The following is a 26,162-nucleotide window of genomic DNA, read 5'->3' as shown; positions in this document are numbered from 1 at the left end:
TATGATCTGTTGCAGTACTGGATATATGCATATAATTTATCATGTATAAAAAATCATAAAAGTACATGTGTATGTGATGTGATGTGATGTGATATGATGTGATGGCTGGAACGGTATCTGGTCCGGACTGGTATTGGATATACTCTTAGCGTATGGCAGAGTATGGTGATGGCTGATGGTTGTACTCTTAGCGTATGACGGGGTACAACTATCATTGATATACCCTTAGCGTATGGCAAGGTATGATTACTTTCTTCTGAGATACTCTTAGCGTATGGCAGGGTATGATTTATCCACAGAGATACCCTTTAGCGTATGGCAGGGTATGATTTATCTACAGAGATACTCTTAGTGTATGACAGGGTATGCTCTAAGCTTGTGACATAATGTGTATCGAGTTTGGGGCCAAGTACCATAGTCTAGCATGTTGGATGATATTAAGAGTTGCGACGGATGATTGTGATAGTGAGAGATATGTGGATTATATTTGGCTCTGACATATACAATTATCTAGTGGTTGGCATGCATCATGCATCATCATTGATGTGACTAGTATTATTAGATCATAATTATTTTACATAATATGTTATTATATTCGGTGATGTTATTTAGTAATTTCATCATGTGATATATTTTTTGGTCAAGGATATAATATGCTCATTCATGAGAATTAATTTTATTCATATATATATTATTGAGGATACATATATACATGTTCATACATAGCATCATGCTGCTTTCTGATTCATATTATCCAGTACATAATTTTTTCTCTATTTGGCATCACTAATTCGGGGTAAGGTCTATTCACTAAGCGTTTTGCTCATGACTCTCCTTATTTCTTTTCTAACCTCCACAGATAATATGGTACGTGATACCGACTCAAGATATTCCGAGGAGATATTTTAGAAAGATGAGGTGAGCTATAGACTACTGATAAAAGTGAGATATGAAACCAAATTTATTTTCAAGAAGATAAGTCTAGGGAAAAGATTCTTGGAATGTAATATTGCGATGTGGTACTAAGTGACTCTAGCGAGATTAGGAAAAAGATTCATGGATTTTCATCCCAGTGACTCTAATCTTACTCAACGACTAGTGGAAAAGCCAGTAGGACATTGCAAGAGAACCTACGTGACCCTAGACGGATTAACTATCTAGAAAAGTCCCGGGTGCCATCCCGATGATGACTAGGTAGTGCGATGTGGCCATGGGTCAGAGTACCCATTAATGAGATAATATGGCATTTTATTAGTTTTGGTGGGTATCCATGATAGTACACTTTTGGTAGAGATCGACTGCTTTTATATTGATTTATTCAAATTGAGATATTATTAATGATTTATGATTTGATTTCCATGATAGTACATTTTCAGTAGAGATTGATTTGCCATGATAATACAATTTAGTGGAGATTCATTTTATGCTGATTTATTCAGATTGTGTTAATATGAATGATTTATGATTTGATTTCTATGAAAATACACTTTTAGCGGAGATTGACTCGTTTTATATTGATTTATTCAAAATGAGTTAATATGAATAATTTATGATTCCAATTTAGTATATATCTGGATTTTGAAATTCAATGTAAGAGACAAAAAAATTATTTATTTTTCAAAATGGCTTATATATTATTATTATGATTCTTTTCTGCTACTATATGTATCACATGTTGATCTTTGTCATTAGACATATTATTAGTAGAGTGGGTTACTTGTTTGGTGCCTAGCTCATGAGGACTTATTATTTTGCAGGAATTTAAGAAGCCGCTTAGTGAGGACTCTGAATACTAAGTACCATTTTCGCTATGTCAATCTATTCTAGGATTTGATTACTATTTGGGCTTTCGTGTTTTCTCCGAGTTTTATCCTAGAGATTCACAGCCATCATGTTCTCAGATCGGGGCGTGACAAGTGTGATGCTTATCGATGGTTTTGAAGGGGACGATGAGGTCGTTGGTGATGGAGAGTTTGAAGAGGAGGTCCATTGGAAGGATGTGGAGAACGGCACGATGGAAGATATCTAAACAGAGATATCGATGCATGTATATTCGGGTACTTCCGCACTGAGGATATTGGGGGTTGATGGACTCGTTAAAAAGTATTATGTGCACATCCTTATCGATTTCTAGAGTACACATAATTTCTAGACAAAGAGGTTGGTGAGGAATATGGGCTTAGACGCTGAATCGACCGCGGGATTTTAGGTTATTATTGGAGATGGCATAAAGCTTCAGGCGGAGAGCTTGTGTGTTAGGTTACGGAACAATTCCCTTAAGATTTGAATTTATTGGAGGTAACAGTCCGCGCAATCAAGGGAAAATATTAACCAAATATTCTCCCGTAGTCATAAAATTATGAAACTAAATGGAATCGATCCGTGACTCCCTGATCTACATTTTTTTTATTTACGTCCTTCACAGATTCGAACTGTAACTAGGACGAAAATACAATATATTGCGGATAAGGGTGGTGGTGACGGGTGGAGTGGAAGTTAGGGTTATGGATGATAATGAAGATGAGGGTGGATGGGTGATGTTGTTTAAGGGATAAAGACGAAGAGGAAGAGGTGGACGAGATCCCAAAGAAGAGGAGGGAATCGACGGACGAGGGAGATTAGAAGTTAGAAGAGACCTTGCCAACGGTAGAGGTGGTAGGTTGGTGAAGAGGGTGGAGGGAGATTAGGGTAGAGAGATTAGAGAGATGATAGGAGGCAAGAAATCAATAATCCAATAGCATCCTGAATTTGGCTTCCATCCACATATTTATAGAGGCTAGCCAACAAGTCAATAAGTAACCCTAATTCTAGAGATTCCCGTCGATCACGTTTAAACGCGCCTGATCGTGTTTGAACGCACAAAAGGTATTCTCTATATGTGCAAAGGCAATGTAGGCTGATATGAATCAGATCAAATCGGATCACATCAAAAGGAGATTAGGCTCAATGGATGGAATCTAATTATTTTATTTGGTTATTTGGTTTAGTTGAGTCTTAGTAAGTTAGGATTTTATTTAATTAGCTAAATCTAATTCTATGCAATTTCGGAAAAATATTCGTAGAATAATCTACACATATCCAAATAATATCAAACTAGATAGATAAGGTCGCCAATTTGTTTCCTTTGTCTACTTCCCTTAATCACTTTCACAATTCACCCTCATCTCCATACCCATCCATAACCCTAACATCCACTTCACCCGTCACCACCACCATCACCCACATTATTCCGTGTTTTCGTCTCGGCTATAGTTCGAATCTGTGAAGGGCATAAATATGAAAGTTGTAGATCAGGAAGTTATTCTATGGTTTCATAATTTTCTAACTAACGGAGAATATCTAACGAATATTTTTCCACGGTTGTGCGTACTGCTTCCTACAATAAATTCAGATCCTAACAATTTGGTATTAGATCCTATCAGTGATATCAGAGCCTATTTTCCATTCCCTTCTTATATTGGATTTCATAATCATACTCCAACAATTTTGTGACCCATCTTTGCTGTGCCGGAGTGTGTATACATTGTCCCATAAAGTATGGATGGCTTCTTTGATCAGTTCGGATAATGAATCGCCTACCGATCAAATAAGGCCTCCACTTTGTACCGCATGCAGAATTGCCAACATCTCTCTCTCGTAGGACGATAATTACTGAGATTTTTGTGATAAAACCTTACTAAGAAAGGCAATGGGACGTCCTCCTTGCATTAGTACAGCTCCTATGCCAACTCCTGACGCATCACATTCCACAATGAACTCTTTGGTGAAGTCCGGTAGAGCTAGAATGGGTGTCGTTGTCATTGCTGTTTTCATTCTTTCAAAGACTGTAGTGGCTTCATCCGTCCATTGGTACGATCCTTCCTCGGCTATAGGCTCTGATACCAGATTGTTACGATCCTTCCTCGGCTATAGGCTCTGATACCAGATTGTTACGATCTTGCACGGAACTTTGAGATAAGATCCCGAAATATCCCGCCGTTGGATCGCTGTGAAATTTTGATATGTTGTAGGCCCGGAAAAGAGCTTTCCAACGGATCTAGTTTCAGGCGAATCGGAGTTGGGGATCTCGAGATATCGTTCGTTTAGTGGACGAACATCAGGATACTCTGTTTTTGGATTCCGTGGATGAAGGCACGAAATCCTAGGTAATGGTGGATTGTGGAGGGCCGGTGTTGATGGGGTGGCACCGGTGTAAAAGTGATGGTGGAAGGGTTATGGATGATGGAAAGGTTAGGGATAGCGATGGATAAATTGGAAGAAGGGGGAGAAGAGGGCCACTCCTAAGGGACTAGGGTGATTGGCTGTCGAGGGGAGATTAGAAGCGGCGTCGCCGGGGAGATTGAGGGAACGGGAGCGAAGAAGATGAAGGAGGCAAGGCAAACTCAATTCTCAATAATCAATCCCTAATTTTGGTTGCCCTACACATACTTTTATAGGCTAACCAACAACTCAATCTTATCCTAAAACACAATCTTATCCTAAAACTCAATCTTATCCTAAGGTAAATCCAAACTCGAGACGACGTCGGTGAAGTCCGAATCGTATCATCCATCTAAAAGAGTCCTTCAACAAAGAAGTGAGATGAGTAGCAATCTTACCATACCTGGTGATGAAGTGGCGAAAATATCCAGTTAGCCCCAAAAATCCTTGCAATCTTTTGGTGGTGGTAAGAATAGGCCAAGCGGTCATGCATGCTACCTTTTGAGGATCCGCCGCCACACCTTCTGGTAGGACGATGTGGTCTAAATACTCCACTTGTGGTACTCCGCATAGGCACTTGGACTTCTTGATCTTCAGCTGGTTTTGCTTCAACAAATTCAGCACATCCTCCAAATGCCGCCAATGCTCTAATTCAGTCTTGCTATACACCAAAATGTAATCAAAGAATACCAAAATATATCATTCATGAGGCCTTGAAATGTAGCTGGAGCATTGGTGAGACCAAAAGGCATCACCCTGAACTCGTAATGCCCATCAAATGTCCAAAATGTAGTCTCGTGCACATCTGCCGGGTGAACTCTAATTTGATGATACCTGGCCCTCAAGTCCAGTTTACTGAATATAGTCACCCCTACAAGCTCGTCCAACAGCTCCTCTATAACCAGAATGGGATTTCGGTCCTTGACGGTAATAGCGTTTAATGCCCGATAGTTGACACAAAAACGCCATGTCCCATCCTTTTTTCGCACCAATAGCCTGGGCGAGGAGTAAGAGTTATGACTTGGTTGAATGAGGCCTTGCTCGAACATATCGGCTACCATCTTTGAGATAACTTCCTTTTGCACATGTGGATACCGATATTGCCTGACATTCGCCGATGCAGCCCCTGGCACAATCTCTACGCGATGGTCCGCTGTTCTCCTTGGTGGCAACTCCTTTGGTAGCTCAAACAGTCTAGCAAATTTGTCTAATAAATTAGACAACTCGATGGTAGTGTTGATACACCTTGTTAGAGTCTTTTCTTATTGCATTAGTTGTTTATTTTTATTAAAATAAAATTCTTATCGGTCGTGTTCGAACGCATTTGTGAATGTCTGCATCAGATTCGCAAATATAGAGAACACGTAATTCGCGTTCGAACGCGGTCGGGTGAGTTCAAACGCCGTGTTCGAACACGGCATTCGAACGCGATCGACGGGAATCGCTAGAATTAGGGTTACTTATTGTTATTAGGACTTGTTGGCTAGCCTCTATAAATATGTGGATGGAAGACAAATTCAGGATGCTATTGGATTATTGATTTCTTGCCTCCTATCATCTCTCTAATCTCTCTACCCTAATATCCCTCCTCCCTCTTCACCAACCTACCACCTCTACCATTGGCAAGGTCTCTCCTAACTTCTAATCTCAGTCATTTATCAACTCCTCCCTCTTCTTTGGGATCTCGACCACGTCTTCCCTTTCATCTAAATCCATTAAACAACATCACCCATCCACCCTCATCTCCATTATCATCCATAACCTTATCTTCCACTCCACCTATCACCACCACCCTCACCCACAATATATCATGTTTTCGTCCTAGTTTTTGTATGAATCTGCGAAGGGCATAAATATAAAAAATGTTGATCAGGGAGTTACGGATCGATTCCACTTATTTTCGTAATTTTTTGACTAAGGAAGAATATCTGGTGAATATTTTTTCTTGGTTGCACAGACTACTTTCTACAATAAATTCAGATCTTAAGAGAATTGTTCTGTAACCTATCACTGGTATCAGAGCCAGGTGAACCTTAGACCTCCATTAATGGTGGAATCAAGGAAGATGACATCAACAAGGAGACCAATGGAGAGCACACCTATTAGGTTTTTATTTGTTGGCAATTGTGTACAAAATATTCTAAGTATATTTTTTCATGTATATGAGCTTTACACAAGTCTAGAATATCTCTGGTTTGAAGAATTGCAAGATTATTGGAGAAAAGCCGTCGAGTTCACACCGCGTTCACAAACGCGTTCGAACGCGGGTACTGCGTTCACACAGACCGAGAGCCGCATTCACAAACGCGTTCGAACGTGGGCACTGCGTTCACACAGACCGAGAGCAGCGTTCACAAACGCGTTCGAACGCGGGCACTACGTTCACACAGATCGAGAGCAGCATTCACAAACGCGTTCGAACGCGGGTATTGCGTTCACATAGATCGAGAGCAGCGTTCACAAACGCGTTCGAACGCGGGCACTGCGTTCACACAGACCGAGAGCAGCGTTCACAAACGCGTTCGAACGCAACCTGAAGAATTCAAGCTATTGCGTTCGAACGCACTTGGGCCCGTTCGAACGCACCTGAGATCAAGTCAGGCCGTTCGAACGCACACGGGCCGCGTTCGAACGCACTTATGAAGTTTGCAATTTATTGGATTTTCGTGAGTACGAATATAACTTGGATTTGGCTCTATCTTGGAGATGATATATAAGGATAGTGTTGCCCTAACTTGAGGGTGTTGAAGAAGATTATTCAAGGAGACTTTTTGGAGGCTACATCGGTTCTTCAACTAACAAGGCTCTTCTCATATACAAATCTTAATCTTTCGTCTTAAGGGCTATCTAGACGAAAGATCAATCTCGAGGGTTACTGAGATTGGACTTCAATCACGAGAAGTAGTGAATCGTGGGTTCTAGCGAGCAAGACTGAGAGGAACAAAGTCGTTTGGATCGATGGGTTGTTTTGTGAGTCAGTCTTGTAACTGCTACTATTCTAGTGATTGGTTTTGATTCGAGTTTGGATCCGTGGTTTTTTCCCGTTTGGGTTTTTCCACGTTAAAATCTTGGCGTACATCTCTGCTTTCGTTTTTAATATTTCGTCCAATGTTTACTTAAGCAAACGAAAAATATCATTGCCTAGTGTTTAGATACATACGTGTGTCTAGGGGTTATTTCAACACCGACAAGGGAAGAATCAACCCACGATAACCCTAACTATGAGGCTAATTCCTTTAGAGCGACCACGATAGGACTGAGTCAACCAACGTCCATGGGTGTGAATATGGGCTTGGCAGATGAACTTAGGCATGTTCCAAACATTGCTGCATAGCGTTGACGCAATGCAAAAGGATCATAATGATTTAAAGGAATATGTCATGAACTGATCGGCTTTGTCATGTCCTCGATGACGATCGATGCATCAAGAAGGACCAGCAGTGGGAACACATCGAATCGATACCCCACAGGTCCAAGTGTGACATGTGAGTGTCAATGATCCTCATTTACCTATGCATATACATCATCTCCCACCCTCGATACAAAACCCAAGACCGATGGTAGTGGAACCTAAGAGGCATTCGGCATCATTGCGCTTCGTCAATGCAGAGGATTGGCACTTTGAGGATGAGGTTGATCACTTCGGAGATGGTGATGGACATACTCGAGGATTTAGAGAAGGAGATCAACATGCACAAAGGTTCAAACCTAAACCAAGGATCTTTTGCGAACTCGACAATGCTATTCGGGGGAGAACCGCATGCTTGGACTTTCCAAAATTCCAAGGCGGTGATCCAACGGATTGAGCATTTGAAATTGAACAATACTTTGATTGTCAAGGGATAGTAGAGGACACAAAGGTCCAGATGGCAAGGTTCCACCTCCAAGGAATGGCATTGCATTGGTATAGGTCGATTATTCATGGTGGAGGATTTACCGAATGGGCTGACTTTTGTAGGAGGATTACACACAGATTTGGGATAGCGGCATATGAAGATTTTGCTGCCACATTAAGCAAGATGGTTCAAAAGACGACCGTATTTAAGTAGCAAGCAGAATTTGAAAGAGTTAGTAGTCGTTGTGAGCCACCTTGGCCCGAACCGACATTGATGAGCATATTAATTTTAGGGTTACGGGACGAGATACAGGCAGATGTTTGTGCTCATTGTCCTTCCACTCTTGAGGAGGCCTTTGAAAAGGCCGTAAGGATGGAGCAAAAACTTAAGGCTCTCAAGATGGCAGCAAAAATAAGTTGAGCAAAAACTTAAGGCTCTCAAGATGGCAGCAAAAATAAGTTGGGGCAACCGAGATGGTTGATTTGCACCTAGAACGCTGGTTGGAAATTTTGTAGGTTCAAAGAAAGCGACTGCTAGTACTAGACCACCACTACCTTTGAGACCTTCTTCCGACATTAGAGGAGGCACAAGACCCCCCGTTCGAACTCTCACACTTGCCTAGGTGGAGGAGCAAAGAGCGAAGGGCCTTTGCTTTTGATACGATGAACGTTTCACCCCCGGTCATCGGTGTTCCAAACCGATCGGGAGTGTGATGCTCATCAACGGTCTCGAGGAGGATGATGATGTTGTTGGTGATGGAGAGTGTTTAGAGGAGGTCCATGAGGAGGGCGTGGAGGAAGATATCCAAGCTAAAATATTGATGCCTGTATATTCGGGTACTTCTGCGCCGATGACATTATGGGTAGACAAACTCGTTACATTGTATGCACATTCTCATCGATTCCGGGAGTACACACAATTTCTAGACGAGAGATTAGTGAGAGGATTAGATTTGGATGCTAAACCGACCACGAGGTTTGATGTTGCTATTGGAGATGGCACGAAGCTTAAGACGGAGAGCTTGTGTTGCCGGGTCGGTATACACAGCAAGGACATGACATCATTGTGGACTTGTATCCATTGTGTAACGCCCCCGCCCAGCATAGGCAAGTGCACGCCCACACGGCACGTGCGGCGCACGCGACAGGTCGGGCGGGGCCCGTCACGCACATACTCTCTTGTGCACGTACAATCATGACATCCTCAAATACTACCTGCTAACATATCCATGCTCACATAATTCAATACCAAATAAAACATACTATCAACCAAATAAACCTGTTAATATATGAATATCCAAGTCCACAATAATATACACTAGACCACTGATTAATCTGGCAGGACCCACTAAAGCCACAACAAACCATCAAGGTACAACTAAACAACTAATACAAGAGTACACTATAATCTCACCTGTATTATACCAATTATCGTATACACAATGAAATACAAATATAAAATAATGGTACAACTCAATATCTGATTAAACTATCTTCTATACCAAAATATATTAGCATAAAGATCTCCTCTATTATTTTCTGAAAATAAATATAATAATAAATATTTTTTTACAAATCCGAAATTCCTTTAAATTGAAGTAATCCTAATTTATATCTTATTTTCTACAATAGAAATAGATATTAATTATTTTCAGAAATTCGAAATCCATATAAATTGAAATATTCTTAATTTATTTCTTATTTTCTACAATAAAAATAAATATTTTGAAATATGAAAAATAATAAACAATAAAATCTCTTTTTTTTCCAAGAATGATAAATACGAATTTTCTATAAAATGCAAAATCTTAACATTTCTAATTCTTTATTGAAAATCCTTAAAATAACGAACATCATCATATTGTAAAGTTTCTTATCTTATAAAATTAAATAGAATAAGAATAAACATAAAGATATTTATAATTCATCAATTCTATTTTTATATAATAAAAATTTAAGAAAATATGAGTGGGAACTTGCCTTGATCGCTCCATTCAAAATAATTTGATTTTCGCATCCTAATCGTAATCTGCACGAATTCCAAAGTGCTCCATGATTGTCTTCTCTTTGGTATGATAAAATCTTTTTCCCTCTATTTTCTATTCTTTTTTTTTCTCTCTAATCTTCCTCAAGAATAATCTCTTTTTCTCTCTTTTTTTAGTACTGCCTAATTTCTTTCCTAAAAATCTTTCTAGGGTTTTCTTCTAGGCCCCCCCTTTTATAATTGAAAAAAAATATAATAAGAGTCCTATTAGAATATGAATTCAAATATCTTAAAGATATATCTAAAAATTTAATTTAATTTAATAAAATTCCTAAAATATAAAAGATAAAGTAAAATTCCTCATTATCTAAACTATATATATTTCTATTTATTTTATTTATTTATGTTTTAAAATTCTGGGTTGTTATAACACTCACGATTGGTTTGGAACACTGATGACCGGGGCTGAAACGTTCATCGCATCGAAAGAAAAGCCGCTTTGCCCTTCGCTCCTCCACTTGGGCAGGTGTGAGAGTTAGAATGAGAGTTCTTGAACCTCCTCTAACATCGAAATAGGGTATCAAAGGTGGTTGTGCCCCTGCACTAGCAACCGCTGCCTTTGCACCCGCAGAATTTCCAACCAGCGTTCTCGGCACAAATTGCCCTCTTGGCTGCCCCAACTTGCCTTCGTTGTCATTTTCAGAGCCTTGTGCTTTTGCTCCATCCTCAAGGCCTTCTTGAAGGCCTCCTCAAGAGTGGTAGGACAGAGAGCATGAATGTCCGCCTGGATCTCCTCCTACAACCCTGAAATAAAAATGCTCATCAATGTCAGTTCGGGCTAAAGTAGCTCACACTGACTACTAACTTTTTCGAATTCTGCTTGGCACTCCGACACGGTTGTCCTTTGAACCATTTTGCTCAATGCGGCAGCAAAATCTTCATATACCGCTATCCTAAATCTACTTGTAATCCTTCTATATAATTTTGCCCAGTCGATAAATCCTCCACCTCGCACGGCCAATCAGTACCAATGCAACGCCGTTCCCTAGAGGTGAAAGCTTGCCATCGTCACCTTTGCGTCCTTCGCTGTCCCTTGACAATCAAAATACTGCTGCACTTGAAACAACCAATCTGTCGAATCCCCGCCTTGTAATTTTGGAAAGTCCAAGCATGCAATTCTCCCTCGGATAGCATTGTTGAGCTCGCGAAAGATCCTTGGTTCAGGTCTGAACCACTACGGTTGCTGCTCTCCTCGAAATCCTCGAACATATCCAACACCATCTCCAAAGGGATCGACATAATCATCAAAGTTTTAATCTTCTTCGCCGACGAAGCACACAGGTGCCGCGCGCCTCTCAAGTTTCACCACCGCCGGCCTCGGGTTGTATACCGGAGGTGGGGGATGTTGTGTAGGAATAGGTAAAAATGGCTCATTGACATTAACATGTCGTACCTCAACCTATGGAGTGTCAGTTCAGTGTGGTTCCACCGTTGGTCCTTCTTGCGGCACCGATCTTCTTCGAGGAGATGATGAAGCCAACCGGTTCATGACGTATTCCTTCAAGGCATTATGATCATTCTGCATTGCATCCACCAGCTACAGCAACGTTTGGAACATGCCCCTATGTTCATCCACCAAACCTATGCTCACACCCACAGGCGTTGGTTGACTCAGTCCTACCATGGCTGCACCAAGGTGCTCGGCCTCTCGGTTAGGATTTTCGTCGATTAAGTCTTCCACTGTTGGTGTGCCCTCCATTGATCTCCTTGATGATGCCATCTTCCTTGTCTCCACTATTAATGGATGTCCGAGGTCTTCTGGGCTTTGATACCACTGATAAGAATGAAACGTCCTCTTCAAGATCTGGATCAATTGCAGGAAAGCAGCCCACATAGCCGAGGGAAAATATTTAGTAGATATTCTACCGTAATCGGAACCCTCCTCCCCACCACCTCTCGCTCTCTTTTTCTTCTCTCTACTCTCTCTCTCTCTTTCAGTCTCTCTCTCACTCTATTCTTTCCCTCAAACTCTCTCTCTCTCTCTCTCACTATTACCACTGTTAACCCACCGCCATTGCCGCCATGCTACTGGTGGTGAGCCTCCTCATTCTCCTCTTCATTCTTCTCTCTCTCTCTCTCTTTCTTTATTTCTCTCACTTGGGCTTAAGCTCGTTGGAGCTGAGCCGCCGGCGAGAGGCCGGCCACTGGCTGGCCAGCAGCGGCTGAGCCCCTCCCCATTGGCCAAGCGCCCCTCCTTCCCTTCTTCTTCTCTTCTCTTCTTCTTCTTCTTCTTCTTCTTCTTCTTCTTCTTCTTTCTTCTCTCTTCTTTCTCTCTTCTTTTTCTTCTTCAGCTTCTTGGTTATTCCGTTATTTTTATGGTGGTTGATAGATTGAGCAAGTATGCACACTTTTCTGCATTATCACATCCATTTTTAGCCAAGTTAGTGGCTAGAATTTTTGTTAGAGATGTTGCTCGATTACATGACATGCCATGCACGATTGTCTCAGATCGTGATCGTGTATTTATGAGCAACTTTTGGATGAAGTTTTTTAGATTATAGGGGACTCGATTGAACTTTAGTTCAGCCTACCATCCATAGACGGACGGCTAAATCGAGGTGGTCAATCGAGGCATTAAGCAGTACTTGAGGTGCTTTGTTGGAGAGATACTGAGATGATGGTTGGAGTTCTTATCATTGGCATGACTCGATTTGAGGTGGTGTATGGGAGCACGACTCTAACATTACATGCTTATGATCCAGTGGCATCTACAGATCGGATGAAGGTGGACTTAGCATTGATGGATAGAGACATCACATTAAGGAGGTTACGTGCCCATCTTAAACTGCTCAAAATTGCATGAAACAAGTTTATGATCGTAGCCATCAGGAGTGGAGCAGGAGTTCGACATTAGTAGTTGGTTGTTTGTGAGGGTACAATTGTATCAACAGGTGACCTTGCATTTGATGCATAACCAAAAGTTAGCAAATTGCTACTTTGGTCCGTTTTGAGTGTTAGAGCATATCGATCCGGTTGCATATTATTTGGAGCTGCCGGAGGGGTCGAGAGTGCATCCTGTCTTCCATGTTTCATGCTGAGAGAGCGCATTAGAGATTATGAGGTCATTGGAGCAGTTCTACCAGAGCCATTGGAGGAGACAGAGATCGTAGAGCTAGTTCGTGTACTTGCTAGACACCGACGACGTCATGGTACCAAATTAGAGATGGAGATTCTAGTCGAGTGGCTTGGCAAGCCATCCGATGAGGCGACTTGGGAGTTGGAGATGGATATTGTGGAGCGTTTCCTCGACTTTACACCTTGAGAACAAGGTGGGGGAAGCATGGTGGGCTGATACACTTAGTTAGAGTCTTTTCTTATTGCATTAGTTATTTATTTTCATTAAACTAAATTTCCTGTAGGTTGCGTTCAAACGCGGAAGTGAATGCCTTTACGAATGCCTGCATCAAGTTTGTAAAAATAGAGAACACGAAATGCGCGTTCGGACGTGGTCTGGCACGTTCGAACATTTGCATCAAGTCTGCATCGATAGAGAATGCCTTTTGTGCGTTCGAACGCAATCGGCGGGAGTCCAATGAAAATAAATAACTAATACAATAAGAAAAGACTCTAACTAAGTGTATCAAAATAGTATATTTGTAAATCATCACTAAAAGGATATAATGGATGTCATATAAGAATAAATAGTAGCATACATAGATCTTGTTAAAAATATAAAGTTTTGTTATGAAAACAAGTGTAATAGCAACATTTTGTTACGATTCAGCTAGATATGGCTTGAACTTGACTTTTGTTTGGAAATAACTTTTGTTTTAGAAGATTAAAGATTTTTGGCAATCACAATCGAACGCGCTGTTCGAATGCCTGCATATGTTCGTAAATATAGAAAACGTATTTAGTGCGTTCGAATGCGTTTGACCCGCGTTCGAATACGATCAGCGAATTGTATTGTCCTAGGGTTATCTTTCGATAATTTTGCTTGTTATGTTAGCCTCTAAATATATGTAAGGCAACCTAATTGAACATTATTGATAAATTATTGAAGTTTTCTTTCCCATACCTCTATCTCCTTCCTCCAACGACATCCATCATTGGACATCGTCTCCTTTCTCCTTCAATCTGACTGTGCCCTCTTGCCTCTCAAGGATCAGTCCACCCTCTTCCCGTTCGTCTAGCTTAATGCTCTACCCCACCCTCGTTATCATTGTCTCCCCCAATACCTAACCATTATTTCCTCTTCTATTAATCACGTCCATCACGCCACCACCTGATCAATGGTCAGTATTTCCCTTATAACTTCTGATCTACACATCCGATCAAGGTGATTTCAATTGCGTTGGATCCCTTACTTCAAGAGGAACAACTTATCAATGTTTTAGATCTATTGGACAGCTAGATCATCCGCAGTTCTCCTCGAAAATTTTGCCCTAGATAGGAACCAGGACTGATCTTCAGTTTTGTTTGCAACGTCATTAAGCCGGATAGTAACACATTTCTTTGTACATTGCTCTTTATTTTCTATAGACTATTATGTCTAAATATAGTACTAGAGTAAAGATGTAGCTATAAATTTAATTTTCCTACTATATGACTTTTATACTTACAATTATTCTAATTTGTTAGTAAAAGTTGTTATCAAATATAGTAATTCTTGTAGTGAGATTTCTAATGTATCTTTAATTAAAACAAATCTTATTTAAATGTAAATTATTATTAGTAGTAATATTAATAGTAGTAGTATGGTAACGGGTTAAAAAATGTTTGGTTATTTTCATACAGTCAGAAGCTGGTTGGTATGGTAACGGACTCAAGCCAAGTCAGTGTAGAATGGGCGATCGAACCTATTGTTAGGGAATGCTCCCTAATCTTATCTCAAAATCTCTCTAAATGTAGGCTTTACAAGCAGAAACAACAATACTAAAGCAAATAGCTTAGCGTCCTTTGCCTTCACTAAGAAAGTCTTTGAGTGGGTCAACCCCCTCCCTAATTTTCATTATAATCTGAATTTCAATTTAAATGAATAGGTCAGTAATAGTAGTAGTATGCTGAAGTACAAAACCTACATTTAATAGGATGATTAATTAACCTTCCCGAAGAGGATAAAGAATAAAATAGAGGCAAGGCATGAATAGACGATGGTAGCCCATCTTATTCAGGCTAAATCAACAGATAATTGATCAATAAGTTTCACTAAGTTGAGGTACTAGTATTGGTTTTTGAAATGGATGCATAAATTAATTAATTAGGCGAAGTGGACAGGTGGGATGACTGTTCCAATTGTGGTGCCATAGGCATTGGTGATGTTGGACGTTGCGGGAGCTTTCTTCCCATCTTGTTTGAGAGTGATGTCGTTGAGAGTGATGCCCCTGCATGGTACGCTGTGGCTGCATTGAATGTCGATCGCCACCTCGCTAGAGGATGTCCCATGTATGTCCACGAACTGCACGTCGCTTATTTCCACCGCGTCAGCCTGTGTTAAGTATTCACTGTTTATTCTTCCCAATATTGTTCGTGTCATACAAATTCATCTAATCTTGGTTAATTACGTACCCTGCTCCGGCAACCTGCTGCTTGAGGACAATAGAATTGATCAATATCTATGGGAATTTGCACTGATGTCATATTAATGTGCTGGAACACGATATTCCTCGCATAACCCTTCCCTCCCTGTACAAATTAATAGATCTAGGACATCAAAATATATATGAATGCCTCATGCATATTTGGTTGATTGTTTCATTCAAATGGCGATACATATATGAACTCATATATATATACCTGCCATGTCTTGATCCTTGTGCCAGTCAAGGCCTGAAAAATATTGCAATCAGAGACGAAAATTTGTTCTACCAGTGCTGTTGAACCATCTTTTCCAAGGCTTCCAACACTATGTTATGAAAGATGGATGGAGAAAATTAATCATCATTTCTCAAATTAACTTCTCAAGTGAAAGGCGGATGTATATATATATATATATATATATATATATATATATATATATATATATATATATATATATATATATGTATGTATATGTATACCTAATGCCATGACCAGGCCCACATGTGATTCGGCTGATGTTAACCTTCGAGCTACCTGGTCCAATCGCTATGCAATCATCTCCTGCGATCATCATCACAATGGTTTAGTTTCCAAGATATAAAGATGAATCAACTGATCATCTACATTTCTCATCCAAAATTAGCTATCGCCTACATTGCCTTGCTATAATGTGCGTTATAGTGGTGAAGCTAGTAGTAACGGATCTAACTTGTGTAACTTCTTAATGAATAGTATACATACCAGTCCCAATACTGCAGGCGGTGATCTCCACATACTGGGACGCGGACACAAGAAAACCATCGGTGTTGGGGCTATTACCCGGTGCAGTTACTGTGACCCCGCTCACATGCACCCTAATGCAGTGGTAGAAAGTCATGTGCTTACTTGGGCCGTTCGTCAAGTGTATCCCTTTCACCGTGAGATCGTTGCACCCCAAGAATTGCAGTATCTAACACGGTACCCGTTCATGCATACGTACGTGCAGTAATTAAGATCGAGCTAGCAATATATATGTAGTACATGTTGCATTACTTAATAATTTGTAGGAGCCGGAGTAGGAGATGTATATATACTTACATAAGGCCGGTTACAACCCTGTGGAAGAGAAGGCCAGGGAAGCAAATCAGCTAAGAGTATAAGGTTGTAAGTAATTAATATATAATTAACCTTTGTATATAAAGAAATACTCGTGGAGTGGAGGATAGATAAAATTAGTCAATTTTAATACGTACGTACGTTTTTCACACACTCCCACCATATGGCGCCTCGGCCATCGATCTGGCCACCCCCATCAACCGTCAGGCTGTTAACACCAAAGAATGCAACCAAGTTGGTTGTTTCCGTCGTCCATATGCTGTTAGGCGCTACAATGTTTCCACTCAACTGCATTTATAATATATACTAATTAATTAGTTCATGCTATGTTAATTAATTAAATGCACTTATGTACGTATGCAATTTTCATCAGAAAGACAGAAACTATATATATATATATATATATACATGTTACCTGGAAGTGAATTCCCGATTTACAAGGACCATAAAACAATATTCGGCTCAACAAAAACGTTCTTCCTGCAGGAACGAGGAATGTTGAATATCTGGGATCTGCACAAGCTGCTTCCCATGTCTTCAAGAATGCCTTCAATAACATACACATACAGCATAAGCAAACTATATATATCTATAGTTTGCCATTGTACGTGCCATTGTCAAAAACTTTCATTTGGTCGTGCAATGGCTAATTGCAAATATGTAAGTTATGGAGAGAGAGAGAGAGAGAGAGAGAGAGAGAGAGAGAGAGAGAGAGAGAGAGAGAGAGAGGATACCTGTGTGTCGTTTGTCTCGCCATCGCCAACTGCCTTAAAGGCAAGCACATCGTAAGTAGTTTCACTAGTAGCCAATTGAACGGCCAATGCGAACCACAGCCCAATCACTCCTGCTATCGTCTGAGAAACGGAAATACAATCACCAAAAACAATAATAAAATGATGGTACGTACTAAAGTGAGAAGGAATTAAAAAGCATGCAGATCAGATCGAGATGCATATATCTATCCCTCGCTCTTGGAAGTTGTTCGATCAATCGAGCGCATACCATGCCTTGCTTTGCAGAACAAACGGGCTCAAATTATCTCGAAAATTGGACTTAATTTGCCGATGGTCTCATTGTGGGGAAGAGAGTCCTCAACGCTGGTTTGTATGTATAGAACCCAAGCATTTATTCTATTCTGATTTGCCAAGATGCATGAATATATATAATAGTTAACGTATATAGTATATACACGTACGTACATTTCTGTTAGATACTAAAAAAATTGTCTCAATGACTACTTACCTCTTTCTCTCGTCTTATCTGAGAAAGCAGTAAAGATTCAACTATTAAATAATGAATTTTCCGACTCTATATATGTTAGATTGGTACACGATAAATACAAGAAATCAGAATGGTGTATGGTATATTATCATGCATTAAGTGTGATATATATTAGATCGCGCGCTAATGAATCTTCTTCTGTTTTTAGTGAAACTGTATGTCAGTGGCTTATAACTTGCCGTTTCTAGGTTACCCTTGCCACACAAAATAATGGGTCTTTTTTGAGATAGAATTGAGTATAGATCCCCCTGGAGTAACGTGGAAATTTCCTTCTTTTTCAAACTCCAGCTCATTGAGATGAATTATGGGCATTACAAGCCATAGCGAGACTCATAGGTTCCATCCGATCCTCACTTAGAAGATCCAATTACAATATTAAGAATATGGAGAGATAAAATATAAGAAACAAAAAGAGCATAAAATTCAAAGGAAAGTCCCAAATTACATCTACTATATTGGGATACATGTTACCTTTTTAAGATAAAATTATAAAAGATGTACACCCTATATTTTGGTTTTGACTATATATATTACAACTAAAACCTTATCCTTTCCTTTTTTGTAAATTGAGGACCCACTTTCTAAAAAGAATATCAGATCACAACCCTGAATTAAGTTTAACTTAATAGGAACAAACCATCAAATAATTTGGCCATCTCATATTATATTTTTATAATTCAGAAATGATCTTTGTGTCTTTCTCAAAGATGATCTTTCTGTGATGAAATGACAATGCTTTAGGATTCATTTATCTTTTCTGAATTTCGGTGTCTGGATGCAATTTTGACACTGAAAGTCGGGGTGAAGAAAAGGTAAAATTTGACACTAAAAGTCGGGATAAAGAAAAGGTAAGTGTCAACAAACAGTACGATCATTACTCAATATGAATGGCGAGATACCGAATGATTTCTCACTCACCACTCGCTGAAGAACAAGTTAATACAGACATAATAATTATTGCACAAAGAAAACACAATTGAGGTTTAGAGATAGCTTTTCCGAGCAAAAATAGGTTTTCCTAAAAAAAAGTAATCCCTAATACAAAAGCCATTTAAAAAAAATTGACTCGAGTTTAAGCTGTGATGATCATTCGAACTAATACAAAACACTCAACACCCACCGAATGAAGACTTCCATTTGAACTAATTTTAACCCGTCCAAATGGGTTACTACGCTCCTGTGCCATTCTCACCATGTTTAAAAGGACTCATACTCAGTCGCCTTCCATAATATGTACGGAGAGAGATCAAAGATAGTAAAAGTTGCTAAAACACCATAATCACGTGGGAACCCTAGCTTGTAAGCATTTTTCCTTAGTAATAGTTTGAACAAACCATCAACTCTAGGAATTAACTTTTTGGTCTTTTAATTGGAAACATTTCTTTTTGGTTATAGACCAATTAGAGTTGATCCACAACAAAGGAATCTACACTTCGGTAGGGTGAATGATGGTTGGTGGAGGAAGAAAGATTAATGTACTTTTACTCCCAGATTATCTTACTCTTACTTCTAAGATAAACTTAGGCTAAAATAATTTCTCAATGCTTAGATGATTGAAAACAAGGAGCCCAACCACTCCTATATATTAAGGTTGGGTACAATTAGTTTTACTAGGACTAGCCATAAAAGCTTATATGACTCAAACTAGAATTTACTTTAAGAACTTATATGATCTAATTAGACTTACCTTAGAGATTTACATGACTTAAATTGGACTCATTTTAAAGGTGTACATAAGAGATAAGTATGAATCAATAAAAAGATAAATAGACTTGACACATGGAGCCCAATATCCTCATGATTTGATCGAACTTGACTCAGTTCACATTAATCCACTACACTTCGTTTCACTTTGTCCCCAAAGTGAGAACCAAGTAAGCAATCTTCGGGTGGAGCCATCAATGGCGGTGGCATCTCTTGTAGCTCCATCTTCTCCTAAGGTGGCTCGGCCTCCTCTGGTCATTCATTTTTCACTCCAATTGCTTCCCCCATGATCATCACCATTATCACTGGTCGGACACATTTGTGCCTCGGTGTATACAAAATGGAAGCATAGATCTTTAGCCTTTCGATATTATACTTGGGTTGGAGTAAGTCATCGTATGGAGGCACTCAGAGGTCCTTTCTCCTCTGGAAAAGGTCTCAAAGCAAGGCCATCCCCGATCGGCCGAGGTAGCACAACTGGCACAATAGGAGTGGCCACGGGTTGCCGATGGGTGTCTTCTGCCTTTGATTCTAAAATCATATGGTGTGTTTATCGTGTTTTTTTTTGTTTCCAGCTCTAACTTGATTTTCACATTTTGACTCAATTTTGATTTTCAAAGTTAGAGTAGTATTTGGGCTTCCATCTCCTACCTGACTTCAATTTTAAAAGTTCAATTCTTATTTGATTTTCCCAAACTTAATAGGATGCAGTTTTTAAAACTAACTCTAATTTGGTTTTCAACTTTCCTAGTCTTTCTTGGTTTTGACTTTTCATATCACATTTTCATAGTTGGTCTACATTTTTATATCTCCTCTGAAATTTTAATTGGTATTAGAGCGGGCTCATCTTATTTTAGAGAGATCCAAGATATATGAATTTATCCAAAGAATGTTAGTCTACTATTAGGCCTCATCTTCTTATTGGTTCAAATTATTCTTATTGGAAAGCTAGCTTGAGAGCATTTCTTAAATATATTGATGAATGCATTAGACTTTCGGTTGTTTATGGCTATTCTTCTCCAATTGAGAAATTTGGAGAGACTAATATTCCCAAGCCCAATGAAAGGTCGAACAAAACGAGTTTGATACTTTGGAATGGAATAACGAATCCATTTAGTAATATTTAGCGGTGTCTCCTAGGAAGAATTCAGAAGGATCTGTACCCATGAAGAAGCAAAGAAGCATGGATATTCTAGAAGCTACAAATGAAGGTACATAGTCTATTAAGGAGTAGCAGAGGAGCAGCCCGTGCAGGACATTATGGTTGAGATCTCCCTCCACGCCTATTCCGGGACAACCGCACCAAAGACTTTGTGAGTGAACAGTGTAGTCAAGAAAATCACAGTGAGAATCTTGATCGACATCGGTCCACTCACAATTTCATAGAAAAGAAGCTTCTTAGGAAGATTGGGCTCGAGTCGAAACCACGGACGGGTTTGATGTGATGTTTGGAGATGGCACCACATTGCGGGTTGATTTTATTTGTGGAGGTGTGGAGTTGAAGGTGCAAGGCCAAACTTTTACATTGGATCTTTATCCGTTGGCCTTGCAAGGTGCCGACATTATCTTGGGGACTCAATGTCTTCAAAGCTTAGGGCCCATAACATTTGATTTTTCAAACCTCACACTTACATTTCGAAGGAATGGTCGAAGAGTGCTACTAGATGGAAATCAACCGCGGCAAGGGCCGATGTTGCAACCGCTGTTGGGACTTCCATGTGTAGAGGACCAAGCTCTACTCTTGCAAATGATTATTGCTGAACTAGAACATTCACCATCAAGTGAAATACCCGCTAACATAAAGGAGCTCATGCAGAAATTCAGGGATCTCTTCAAGGAGCTCCGAGGACTGCCGTCGACCCGTTGACATGACCACCGCATTCAGATCATTCCAGGGGCTGAATCAGCAAATGTTCGGCCGTATCGGTACCCATATGTCAAGAAGGATGAGATCAGCAAATTGGTGGTGGAGATACTAGATCAAAGGATCATTCAACTAAGATGAGAGTTGGCAGTTTTGCGTCGATTACCGAGACTTGAATGCGATCACCGTCAAACACCGATGATCTAGGAGCTGCTGGACGAACTTATAGGGTCGGCCTACTTCAGCAAGCTTGACTTAAGAGCAGGGTACTATCAAATCTGAGTCGACCTAGAAGATGTGCACAAAACGGCGTTTTGGACTCACGATGGCCACTACGATCCGAGTCATGCCGTTTGGACTTACTAATGCACCGACGATATTCCAAGGGTTGATGAATGACCTTTTTTGCCCGCTCTTGCATCGGTATGTGCTCGTCTTCTTTGACAATATTCTAGTGTATAGCAGGAATTAGAGCGAACACTTGTAGCATGTGCGTGAGGTGTTGAATATCTTGCGACTAAACCAGTTAAAAGTCAAGATGAGCAAGTGCCTTTAGGGTGAACCATGAGTGGAGTACTTGGGTCACATAATCTCAACAAGAGGAGTGGAAGCCGACCCAAGCAAGATAAAAAATACGGTGGACTGGCCGATTCCCACTAATCAATAGGAATTGAGAGGATTTCTTAGTTGACGGGGTACTATCGACGATTCATTGCCAACTACGGCAAGATCGCTGCCCTGCTGACCTCCTTACAGAAAAGGAAGGTTTCAATGGAGGAGCAAGGGGACAGAGGCTTTCGAAGCATTGAAGACAGCCATGTCTACCGCATCGATTTTGGCTCTACCGGATTTCAACAAGCCCTTCGTGGTGGAATGCGACGCTTCGGGTGAGGGCATTGAAGCTATTTTGATGCAAGAGGGCAGACCCGTGGCATATATGAGCAAGGCATTGTTGAACCAATCGCAACATCTATCCACCTACGAGCGCGAAATGCTAGCAATTCTACACACCGTCACCAAATGGTGACCCTACTTGATTAGCCAATGGTTTACTATCCGCACGGACCAGCGTAGCTTACTCTACTTCATGGAGCAACGTGTGCACAGCCTGGCACAAAAATGGTGGGTCACAAAACTCCTTGGGTATGACTACGAGCTAGTCTACAAAAAGAGGATCGAGAACCGAGCGGTCGATGCCCTTTCGCGCCAACCGGACACAAGTGAGCTCGGTTCCTTTTCAGCACTAACCCTTTCTCTATTTTCAGATCTGTGGGGAACTAGTTCAAAGGATCAAGTCATGGAGGAGCTTGAGTCAGAGTTCAATGATTGCTTCCCCAATTTCACACCTTGAGGACAAGGCTGCGGAAGCATGGTGGATTGATACGATTCGGAGTTCACTATTGTCGCTCTCGAGCGTGGATACATTATTATGAGTGTCTTTTATTCTTGTTTTAGTATTTAATTTAGAGAAAAATAAGTTTTCTGTATATCGCGTTCGAATGCGGGTGGGGTGCATTCGAATGCGCTTGCGAACGCCTACTCAGGTTCGCAAATACAGAGAACGCAAAATGTGCATTCGAACACGGTCGGCGAAAATTCACTATTTCGAGGGTTAATAATTGTCATTGTTGAATTGGTTGGTTAGCCTCTAAAGGTGTGGATGGCAACCAAGGAGTCATTAGTGAATGAATTGAGTTTTACCCTAGTCTTCTTCTTCTTCTCTCTCGTTCTCTCATTCCTCAGCGTCGCCGCTTCTACCCTCCCTCGACCGGCCACTCACCCTAGTCCCTTGGGGGTGGCCTACTCCTCCCCTTTTTCCAATCTATATATTACCTTGCCCTAATCCCTTCCATCATCCATAATCCTTCCATCACCACTTACTCACCGGTGCCACCCCATTACCGCCGGTCTACCACCAGTTATCATCACCTAAGATCTTGTGCCTCCATCCACAAATCCATAGACGGACTCCCTGATGTTTGTCTATTGTTTGGACAATATCTAGCGATCTCACCATCTGATTTTACTGAAATTGGATCTGATGAAAAGCTCTTTTCTACAACATATCAAAATTTCACATCAATCCGACGGCTGCATCTTTCGGGATCTATTTCCAAATTTTCGTGCCAAATTCTATTCAGATCTGAAAATGGAATAGGTCGAACCTTTAGCCCAGGGGAAGATCGTATCACAGTTTCCTTAGGCGCCTCAGTATGACTCTTATTTTTGACGAAACTTACCTAAACATTATAATTTGTTGTAATTTTGGACGTGCTCACTAGGCTTACCAAAAGATTACTCTTTCCAAGAGGTTCCCATGAGCTACGTGAAATCCTTTGGCCGACGTCTACTTGAATTTAAATTAGATGTTTGGCTTGGGTTTTAAAATGAAAGAAAATGCTTAACATAAATCGAACTGGTTAGCAATTACGCTACTGAGAGTAAATTAAATGTTTGCTCTCTACTGCTACATCTTGTTGTGATCACATCTACCCGAGGGGCGGGGCTGAGGTCTGGGTCAAGCACTCACACTTGCTCAAGTGGAGGAGCGAAGAGCCAAAGGCCCTATGATTTCGCTGTGATGATAAGTTTGTACCCAGATATCGCTGCGCTAAAACGATAGGATCGATGATGCTAATAGATGGGTTGGAGGAGGCTGAGGATGAGGTTGCTTTCTTGGCTCGTCTAGTTCTATTTGAGGTGTATCTTCATGGCTCAATGCTTATCTTCCATCAGTACTGCATCCTCGAAGGCCTCCTTTAAGATTCCAGGCTTAAAGTCCTCACGTTGACTTGTATGTCTCCCCGCAGCCCGGAGATGAAGGTGCTGCGAATTTGTTGATCAGTCCATGGAGGTTGGCAATGACTACGACTACTTATCCTCTCAAATTCTTTTTGATATGCCCCAACCGTGGTCCTTTGCACCGTCTTTACGAGGAGAGCATTGAAGTCTTCATACCCCGACGCTCCAAATAGCCGCGTGATATCAGTGCATAATCGGCCCAACTTTCAATCATTTCATGGGCATTGGCTGCTTGAAACCAATGAAGTGTCGCATCTTCAAGGTGGAAGCTCGCAAGCGTCACCTTATATTATTTCGCTATACCTTGGTACGTGAAGAATTATTATGCCCTGTACAACCAATTGATCGGGTCACCATCTTTGAACTTGGGAAATTCGAGACACACGGTTCGCCCTAATACAATCTCCCCTTAGGCTAAGGTTTGATCTATCCCATTTTCAGATCTGGGCAGAATTTGGCACGAAACTTTAGAAATGGATCCTGAATGATGCAGCCGTCGGATCGATGTGAAATTTTGATATGTTATAGCCCTAGAAAAGAGCTTTCCAACAAAGTTAGATCTTGAGATATCTCCAAGAAGTAGACGAACGTTAGGGAGTCTATCTATGGATACGTGGATGGAGGCACGAGATCCTAGGTGTCGATGGATGGGGTGACACCGGTGAGTAAGTGGAGATGGAAGGATTATGGATAATGGAATGGGTTAGGGCAAGGTGATAGATAGAATGGAAGAAAGGGGGTAGTGGGCCACGCCCCTAGGAGTTTTCAAAAAAATTCTAACCACTTAGGATTTTCAAAAAAATTTGAAATCCCTAATATTTCTCCCATAATTCCATCTCCATCAGCCATTGCCATAGGAGTTGCCTTGGCACATGGCAGCCCTGGTTGAGCAGTGATCGCCTTCGGTAGTTGCTTTGCTAGGGTTCCCAGCGGTGTGGCGCTAGTCGACGGCGATGGAAGGCCGAAGTTGGCCCAAAAGTTGAAATCTTCATGTCCTTCTTCTCTGTCCCGTTGCAAGCATGACAAGGAGCCTTCGACCGTCTGGAATATAAAAATAGCTGTTGGTGAGGTCCCTTTTGGGGTGGCGGCTATTGACTACTGTGGAAGGCTGAGGTTGACAAAAACAAAATCTTCATCTCGCAGTCATGGCAGGAAGCTTTTGGCTGTCTGGGTGAGAAAAGCAGTAGCCCACGATATCTCTACAGGACTATCAGCGGCCGGTGCTGCTATGGGTGGAAGAATGTGGCCTTCTCCTTCGAGTTGTAGCTCGGCGAGGAGCTGCAACGTCATCGTCGATGACGACGCTGTCGTGGTCGACCGTTGATTGACCGAGGAGAATGGTGGAAGGTCGTTGGAGGCCATACACGATTTCTTCCTAGTTGCCGACTCACCGTGGTTGCAAAGGGAGGTGGCGTAAGGCAGCCCAAGTTCCAGAATCGCGGTTCCGGATCATCACCCTCATCACAGATAAAGATTCCTGATGAGGGATATCTAGCAACCATGCATGGTCTTCCTCTATTCAATAGTGGTTCACACGGTTATCGACTCATCGAAGAACTCCGTTCTGACGTCGAAAGAACCTTTCCAACCGTCAAGCTCGTCGGAGGAAACTGCTGCCTTGAAGCTATACTCTTCGTCGTTTCTGCAGGGATCGGGAAAGGTGCGGCTAGCCTTTCGCAGTTTGTCGGTGAGGTCTTCGGTGCATGGGAAGATGTGGAGGTTCTGAGGGCTGCTACAATGGTTGAGGATCCTATTGTAGCTTGTGGCGGTTCATTGTGACTAACCATGGGTCGGGTGTAGAAGCTCGATCTTGCTGG

General features: G+C 41.1%; 1 protein-coding gene across 1 annotated transcript; it reads right to left on the bottom strand.

Annotated features, from left to right (window-relative positions):
* Positions 1-15,279: 15,279 nt before the first annotated feature.
* Positions 15,280-19,170, bottom strand: LOC140792232 (probable polygalacturonase At3g15720). Its single transcript, XM_073143088.1, has 10 exons — positions 19,096-19,170; positions 17,937-17,954; positions 17,429-17,548; positions 17,110-17,241; positions 16,836-16,982; positions 16,341-16,548; positions 16,079-16,160; positions 15,816-15,924; positions 15,588-15,704; positions 15,280-15,507 (listed from the first exon to the last, which is right to left on the bottom strand). Exons 1-10 carry the CDS (start codon positions 19,168-19,170, stop codon positions 15,280-15,282), a joined length of 1,236 nt encoding a protein of 411 aa, XP_072999189.1.
* Between the last annotated feature and the right edge of the window lie 6,992 nt (positions 19,171-26,162).

This window comes from Typha latifolia, chromosome 7, assembly GCF_019914945.1.
Source record: "Typha latifolia isolate L0001 chromosome 7, TyphaL0001v2, whole genome shotgun sequence".
Classification (NCBI taxonomy): domain Eukaryota; kingdom Viridiplantae; phylum Streptophyta; class Magnoliopsida; order Poales; family Typhaceae; genus Typha; species Typha latifolia.
This window is presented reverse-complemented; position numbering and strand designations above follow the sequence as displayed.